General features: G+C 47.3%; 1 protein-coding gene across 3 annotated transcripts in view; it reads left to right on the forward strand.

Moving 5' to 3' along the window:
• IL16 (interleukin 16) overlaps window positions 1–9083 on the forward strand; it is an 89046-nt gene that overhangs the window by 34408 nt on the left and 45555 nt on the right. For 2 of the 3 annotated variants that reach the window (XM_006142651.3, XM_027769049.1), the window contains exon 3: window positions 5390–5498. In XM_006142651.3, coding sequence (XP_006142713.1) covers window positions 5390–5498 — 109 coding nt within the window. Of the gene's footprint in view, window positions 1–2837; window positions 3054–5389; window positions 5499–9083 lie in introns of all 3 variants that reach the window. The other variant, XM_006142653.3, reaches the window with a different exon arrangement.

Here is a 9083-nt window from a genome sequence, read left to right on the forward strand (position 1 = left end):
AAAGAGAGAAATCACCCCCGGGGGCGGGGGGATAACCATGCCGCAATCCCTTTTCCTCTATACTCTTCCCAAGATCTTGGGCATGCATGCCCACATGCCCAGCATGATTTTCAAGCCACTGGGTCCCAGGACTCAAACCGCAGTCAGCCATGTGGGAGTCCAGTGACACAACCACTAAGCCATCTGCTGGCCCCTCTGGCTCTTTTTTAAATTAAGGCCCTGGGTGTGTGCATTGCAACCCATGTAGGCTTCCTCCTGCTCTTTGAGAGTCACCCCTGACGGGGTCTTGCCAACTGCTCACTGCCCAGACGTCCTGGCCTTTGCCACTCCCTGTGCCTGGAATACCTTCTTCCCCTCGTCTTCACGATCCCCCATCTTCACCATTCTCTAAGGCTCAGCTTTGATGGAACATCCGTCCTAAAGATCCCCTTACCTCCCCCTATGCTGCATTCCTAGCTTCTATCGTCTCTACTGGAAACAACAAACGAGACAGATATTTGCACGTTCCCACCGAAGCGTGATGCGGGGTGCTAGCTCTAGGTAGGAGGGACTGACTCAGCCTGTGCTTCCACTACCAGTTCAGAGCGATGCCGCAAACTCTCTCCACATGCATGTATCATATTGGGGCCAGCAGGTGGCATAGCGATTAAGGTACAGGACTCCTGCATGGCCAATCACAGTTCACGCCCCAGACCCAGCACCTTGAAAATCATGCTGGGTGCATGTGTGCGTGTGCCCAAAATCCTAGGAGGAGAATGGAGAAGGCATTGCAGCGTGGCCATCCCCACTGGGGGTGGGGGAGGGGCAGATTGGGAGTTGATTGCTTATTTTCCCTCTCCCTGTCTCTCTCTTCCATCTTACTGTCTTCATTTCTCTCCAGCAAGTGCATACTCCCTATGGCCAAAAAAAAAGATCAAAGCTCACTGCTGTCTGATGAGCTCGACCACAGGAAATGAACCCTGATCAGGAGGACAGCGGAAACGTGTTCTGTGACTCCCGTAGATGGCAGCAGCTCCGGTATCTCAGTTCAGGGAGAAAACGGAGCAGTCTGTATTGAAGAGAAGTGCATTCGGCAGACTCCAGAAGCATCGTGCCTCTGTCAGTGGCGCCAGCCAGGAGTCATTACACAGACACACACACACACACACACACACACACGCCTAACTGAGCAGCAGAAGCTCCTAGCCCTGGGGGAGACGTTTAAGCTCCACAATCATCCTGATTGTAGGGTACGATGCACCAGAATTGTGCATGTTCATTCTATATGTATTTCCTGGTTGTGTGGAGATCATGGGATATATCACACACACATACACACACACACACACACACATACATACGTGTGTGTGTATGTGTATATGTTTTTTCATCTCTGGGGGTTGGCTGTTTAGCCCTAGAAGATACATGACTGATCCAAAGTTTTGGGGAAATTCTTTGAAGAATTCTATGGACAGTTAGGGCTGGTAAGTTGTCACGGTAGTTAAGGAGCTAGACTCTCACGTGGTTGACCACGGGTTGAGTCCTGGACCTGGTGGCTTGCTTTCTCACTTTCCCTCTCTCTCTCTCTTTCTCTTTTTGGGTAAAAAAAAAAAAAAAAAAAAGAAGGGCCAGCAGGTGGCATAGTGGTTACATTGTTGGACTCCCACATGCTGACTGTGGTTCAAGTCCCAGACCCGGTGGCTTGAAACTCATGCTGGGACGTGTATGTTTGTGCCCAAGACCCTGGGAGAATTGAGAAGGAATTGTGATGTGGCCATCCCTCCTAGGCGTGATTTCTCATTGTCTCTATCACTGTCTCTCTCTCTGGCAAGTGCGAGCACTCTAAGGGAAAAAAAAAAATCTTAAAAATGATGATGAATAAAATTTAATAATAAAAAAAGAACTCCATGGACAGTGGCCCCCATTCCCCATTGAATCTCCCCTGGGACTGATGAATGGAGAAACTGCTCTCTGGAAATGAGTGACAGGGTGCTCGGCACCCACAGAACCGCTGCCCGGGCTACTGTCGGATTGTAGGGGAAGTGTGTTGAGAGGTGCCTTAGCCAGCCCCTGACCTCACTGACAGTCTCTGACTCTGAGGGCAGCCCCACCTCGGGAGCAGGGACAGAAGAGTTCTGTTCTGTGCGTCAGGCAGGGATCACACGGAGCAGCTGTTCTCGGGACTCCTACAGAGACTGCTTTGAAGAGAAAGCACTCCACCCAGGATATGCGTCTGAGAGTGACCGGGCCCCTCTGGGAACCCAGGGAAGACCCTTGTTCTTGTGAACGATCTTCCGACATGTGACTACTTCAGAAAGTTCCGGAGCTCTGTAGTCCTTTCGATGTAAGCGTCAGTTACGTTTGAAGTATAGAGTTGGAAGTGATCACAGAGGTTGTTTGGGGGCCGGGCCTGGGGCCTCGTGGTTAAGGGAGCTGGATCCCACATGGCCGGCCTGGGCTCAGGTTCCAGTCCCATGGCTTGAAAAACATGCTGGGTGCAGTGTGTGTGCTTGTCCGACCGTCCAACAGGAGGGGGAAATAGAGAAGGACTCCCAGGGTGACCATTCCTCATAGGGGATACTTTCTCACTTTTCCCCTTTCTCTCTCTCTCTGGAAAGTGCACACGCCCTATGGCAAAAATTTAAGAAACAAGCCGAACCACCTTCTATATAATTGCTGCTTTCTTTTTGAAAGACTTCTGATCGGAGAAGGTACTTTTGTTCAAGTTAATATAGCGCCATCTGCTGCTGAAAAGGCGCACGCGTACCCGGGAGTGGTCTGGGACAGATCCTCTGATGTGTAAACCCTGCCTTGTACAAGAATTGAAAGGGAATTGCTTGCTATGTGGTTTCTTGCAGGACCCTCTTGTGTCAGAACTGGATACAGTTGTGTTTTTTAAAAAAGACTGTGAGTGAACTTCTGGCTCCAGAGTACATTCGAATAACTCCTCCACCTGTTAGAAATTTCTTGCGAAATTCAAAGACTATCCAAATAGGCAGAAATGCATGTCAGAACAGAAAACCCTGGAAAGGGGCCAACACATTGTGGAACCCACTTTCTGCATGACAGTGCAGGTGAGACTGGATCGAGGGGAGGGCTTATTAGCCCTGGGTCGACCACATGGGAGGGGAGAGAGTGGGACAGATGCCACCAGCACCCCCAGGACCCCCAGTACCTCCCTGCAATGGGGGCGAAGGGCGGAGAGGGCGCTGTTATAGGCAGCCAGTAGAGGTTGAGGTCTGTCTTGCTTCCTCTCCGGGAGATGCACGAGGTGCCGGAGATGGCGTTTACATGACACGTGCAATAACCAGGCACCGCCAAGCCTGGCATCTTAGAAAGGTAGTCGTGTCAGCTGGAAAAGAATGCCAGGAGAGCACTAGTTCCTAGAAAGCATTGAAGTCACCTGCAGTTTCTGGGTTGAACTGCAATATCCAGAAATTCCACAGTATACTCAGTCATTCAAAGGAGACAACACAGAAAGACATTCTCAGACGCGCAGATATTAGAGAGCTTGTTATCCACACAGCTTTCCTGTGAGAAAACACACATACAGGGAACAAGCAGATGGCATGACGGTTACGTTGCTGGACTCTTACATGGTTAACTGCGGTTTGAGTCCCGGACCCGGTGACTTGAAACTCACGCCAGGCGCGTGTGCGTGCATGCCCAAGATCCCAAGAGGAGAATGGAGGAGAAGGGATTGCGGCTTGGCCATTCCCCCTGGGGGCGGTGATTACTCACTTTCTGTCTCTCTGGCAAGTGCATAAACCCTATAGCAAAAATCTTTCTTAAAAAAAAGCACACATACAAACACACGCACGCACGCATTCACACACTCGAGGATTACCGTAGTGAGTAATAAAACCAATGTAACTCGAGAGTTAAGATTACTGTGGCTAATGAAGTTATGAATTAGAGTAACGATGTAAGTTCTATAGACGATATAGTTATGTAGAGACAGTCTCAGGGAAAGTAAAATACCATCATCCTCACTGTCAAATCTGGCCCTTGCCCCTCTGTCTCTAAAACCTCAGTGAGGAGAGGGAAGAGAGTGAAAGCTGTCCTCGATGTTCTCTTACACGAGGAAGAATCCTGTGTCTCCTCTTTCATTACTGACTGTCAGGAAGATAAATCTACATATGCTTAATAAATACACTGCTGTAAACGGGATACTAATAAAAATTTCCCAGGTGTTAGTATTACGAAAGGAAGAAAGGAAATCTGATCTGTATGGCAAGGTAGAAAAAGCATAAGAGAGACAATAAGAAAAGGTGAGGGTATTGGTTTTTTAAATCTTAAATCTCTGCAGATGGAAATCAGGAATATACTAAAATCATAATACTTTAAGAATGCCTAGATGGGTCAAGATTTTTAAATCTATTTTTTTCTTTCTTTATTGAATTTGCCAGAAGGTATGTGCATTTGCTGGAGTGAGAGAGAGAAGCAGAGAGATAGGGAGAGGAGAAAGCACCCTCCCCCCCCATGGGGCATGGTCATGCCAGAGTCCCTTCTCCGCCATTTCTCCACCCTGTTGGATTTGGGGCATGTATTCAAATGTGCCCGGCATGTTTTTAAAACTGCTGGGGCCGGGATTTGAACCACGTGGTTGGCCATGTGGGATTTGGCTACTTTAACTCAGGTCATGGAACTGGCCCCTACAAGTGTATTTATATGCCATTCATTCGACACGTTTTCGTAAGTGCCCACTGTGTCCTAGGACGGTGTAGTTATCACTGTTTCTCGGTTTTCCTGCTCACGTCTCTCTCCACGTCTGTTCTTCATGGCACGCGATCATTTTCTATAATTGCCTTTAACCTTGATTTGTTTGCTGTTGGTCTTCCCTCGCTAAATCACCACCTCTTCAGGGCCAGTGGCCCTGTTTATCTTGTTCATCCCCATTAGCTAGTAAAGACCTTGACGCCTGATCATTATTTATTGCCTGAGTCCAGTATTTACGTAAAGTCTACCAGTCAGTATTTTTTAAAGAATTATTTATTTTGCACTTTATTTACTCATTCATTTATTTCTTTTTTGAATTTTGACCAGAGAGAAACACACACACAGAGAGAGAGAGAGAGAGAGAGAGAGAGAGAGAGAGAGAAAGCTAGAAAGCAAGCCACCAGGTCTGGGTCTCGAACCCTGGTCAGCCATGTGGGAGTGTCCAGAGCCTTAACTGCCACACCACCTGCTGGCCCCCCATTCAGTATTTTTAATTCAGTGAACGAATATATGTCTACAAATGAGAGAATGACCGTGATTCTAACTCCCTGCCCTTATAATGCCTACCATTTATTGGTGAAGACGGATAATCCAAGAAGTACTTCCATGGTTGATATCAAAATCCGGTTTTTACCAAGCACATTTTTCTACCAACTAACCTGGGAATAAAATAAGGGGAATTGTTTTGCAGGAATCCTCCACAACTTCTTCTCGGGAAAAGCCTGGAAAACCAGAGACACAAAGCAATACCTTCCTGTTTCCTAAGGCCTGCCACCAACGGACGCGCAGTAACTCAACCAGTAAGTGTCTCGTTAGAATGTCTCCAGTATATCAAGGCTCAGCTGTTCCTGAGTGTCAGGACTGGTGGGAACGGGGCGTTGGGATGGAGGGCTCTCTTCTGGCCTAGTTAGACGAAACCAAGATGGCGGCTTCGTGTGTGTGTGTGTGTGTGTGTGTGTGTGTGTGTGTGTCCTGATCCGTGAGGGGGCTTCACCCCGGCCATCAGTACTCTCTGTGGTCTGACTCCTCCTCAGCTGAGCTCCAGGAGCCAGCACGGGAAGACCTGGACACAGAGGGTAAGAGATAAGGGTTTTATTCCTACTCTGACTTTGGATGTGCCCCTCCCTATGGGGTCAGACCTTCTCTCTTCTCCGGGTTTGTCACCTTGTCTGTAATATCATGGGGTAGAGGAGGGAAGCATGAGTCTTGGTTGTTGCAAAAAAAGATAGTGTCGCTACAAAGTCGGGAAAATCTAAAGGCTGCCGAAAAGCATTAAGAAATGAAAAGTACGCCAAATGGTAATATTATAATCTGTGTTAGTGTTTTCAGTAATTCCCCTTTTACGCCTATTCAATATTACACATATATACCATGCATACACACACTATGTATGTCTATTTTATATTTCATCGTGTGTGTGTGTGTATATATATATATATATTCTCATGTATGTTATGTATATATGTAAAAACTTTACCCATAGAGGGCCAGTCAGGTGGTGTAGAGGTTAAGGCAACTGGATCCCACATGGCCAACTACTTAGTCTGAGTCCCCGACCTGCTGACCTGTGAAACACACCAGGTGTGTGTGCACATGTGCCCAAAGTCTCGCGAGAAGAGTGAAGAAGGGATTATGAACTCCCATGGAGTCCTGGACCTGACGGCTAAAAACTTACCCTGGGTGAGTGCGCGCATGCCTCAAATCCCAAGAAAGAAGGAGAAGGGATTGTAGCGTGGCCATCCTCCTGGGGTGTGTGTGTGTGTGTGTGATTTCTCACTTTCTGTCTGTCTTTCTAACAAGCGTAAGTGACCTATAGCAGAAATCTGTCTTTAAAAAAAGCAAACCTGACAGATCCACCAGCCTATGAAATGGAAGGCAAGAAGCAGCTCTTTATACACGGGTGGTAGCCCTCCTTCAAATTCTTATTATGACGAATTTGTCTGTTTCTATCGGGATGATCATCATGTTATCATATATTTTTTAAAAACCTCTTATTTAAATTAATATTTCATTATCCTACTTGTAAAAGATACATTCTCTTGTTTGCTATTCTTATTTTACTTTTTTTATGGAGCTGTTCTAACCTCCATGAAATATAATCAAACTCATCGATCTTTTCCTTTTTAATGTGAAAGTTTCTTCCCCGACTGAACCACCACAGTTGCAGCCATGCCACAAGCCTTTCTCTTCCATCCTTCGCCTGGGATTTTGGTCACACATGCACATGCACTCGGTGTGATTTTCAAGCCAATGATTCCAGGATTCAAAATGTGGCCGGCCGTGTAGGAGTCAAACACCTTAGCCACTATGCCACCTGCTTGGTCCCTGCCTGGCCTTTTTATTTTTCTAACTTATCTATTAGTGTTTGATATTAAGTAAGACTCTAGTTTTTTTCTTTTTTTCTAGTGAATGATCTAGCATTGCTTGTTGATAATCAGCTCCTGTCCACAACCCTCCCCTCTTTTTCCCCATAATAGGGTGTATTCACTTAATGGAGAGACGGCGAGAGGGAGAGAGGGAACATGAGAAATCACCCCTCAGTGGGGATGGCCACACCACAATTCCTTCTCCTCCATTCTCCTCTCAGGATTTCGGGATGCATGCACGTGCACCTGACGTGATTCTCAAGCCGCTGGGTCCAGGACTCGAACCTTAGAGTGGGCCATGTGGGATCTAGTGCTTTAGCCATCATGCTGCCTGCTGGCCCCATCTGTCTATGCTTTTATGTTATTTCTTAGTTTATCTCTTGCAAAAGGTAAGCAATTAGATCCTTTTGATTTTTGGAGAGACTTTTGCTATAGAACACATGCACTCACCAGAAAGAGACAGAGAGAGAGAGACAGAAAGCAAGAAATCACCCCCCAGGGGGATGGCCACACCGCAATCCCTTCTCCTCCATTCTCCTCTCAGGATCTTGGGCACACACGCACACGCACCCAGCGTGAATTTAAGCCACCAGGTCTGGGACTCAAACGGCGGTCGACTACATGGGAGTCCAGCAACACAGCCATTACGCTAACTGCTGGTCCCACAGTTAGATCTTTGAGAGGATATTTGGTGATATTTTTAAGAAGAGATGCTCAAAGCATTGACATTAGTGTTATGAATAATATTGGCCTGTATATTTCTATTTCTGTGTCATTTACCGTTTGTTCTCTCACTATATGTTGTGTGTGTGAAACTTTTGCAGTGATTTGAAAGATTTATTAGATTTTTTTTAAGACAGATTTGTGCCGTAGGGCACATGTGCTCACTGTAGAGATAGAGACAGAGAGACAGAAAGTGAGAAATCTCCCCCTCCCCCCCCCAGGGAGGAAGGCCACACCACAATCCTTTCTCCTCCATTTTCCCCTTGGGATTTTGGGCACACATGCCCAGTGTGAGTTTTAAGCTGCCCGGTCTGGGACTCGAACTGCGGACAACTACATGAGAGTCCAGCGATGTAACCATTCCACCATCTGCTGGTCTCGATTTATTCCATTTTTATCTCTACTTGGTTTAAGTTAATAAATCAATTAGGCTTCATTAATTAATTGGTACTTGAGACTACATTTTCCAAAATGTCCCTCTTGTGAATAATGAGTAAGTTCGAATGGCATTATTCATACCTGGTTCCTTTTCGCATTTATTTCTCCAGTTCATAATTCAGCTTAAATTACAACGTCCTTATTACGTAATCATCTCCATATAGCTCTTCCTTTTTAAAATTTACTTTGGCTTTCGCGTTGGCTAGTATAACATAACCTCATTTTTAATGCACTCAGTGCTACACGTTTAACTGGCTTCAACCTGGCTCCGTTGGCGATAATAATTTTGATATATTTCCTGGTTGGAAAAGTACCCATGGTAATTTTCAGAGAGAGAGAGAGAGAGTAGGCGAGGGCTCAGACCTGCTAGGGCTTTCGAAAACCTGACCCTGGGCTCCCATTGTGCCGATGTGAATGTAGAGGGGACGGGGGTCACTAGAGGCGAGGGCAGGGGGCAGCTGGGCGTGGCTGAGCAGCTTGCTCTGGGCCTGCCTGTGGCTCTGAGGCCCGTGTGCTCCTTGAAGCACTCCGACCTGGCGGCTGGCCTGTCCTCAGCCCTCTGAGCCTGAACCATGCCCTGCTGCCTTCCCTTCAACCCCAGGCCAGCCTGGCACTGCAGGTGCTGCAGGCTCAGGCTGTAGCTTGGACCTTCTTCTCCCTGCTCTTGAGCCCTGGGGGGGCCTCCATTTCGCTGCTGAAAAAGGAAGGCGTGAACTCCAGCAAGGCTCCCCAAAGGGTAGTGACAGACTGTATCACTGGGGGAGTTGAGAGACCTGCGGTTCCCCTAGACCGCACCAGCGCAGATGTGGAGTTGACAGTTCAGGAAGGGCACTGGACTCTGCCCCCCCCCCCCCCTTT

The sequence above is a fragment of the Tupaia chinensis genome, unplaced genomic scaffold (genome assembly GCF_000334495.1).
Source record: "Tupaia chinensis unplaced genomic scaffold, TupChi_1.0 Scaffold000078_1, whole genome shotgun sequence".
Lineage (NCBI taxonomy): Eukaryota > Metazoa > Chordata > Mammalia > Scandentia > Tupaiidae > Tupaia > Tupaia belangeri.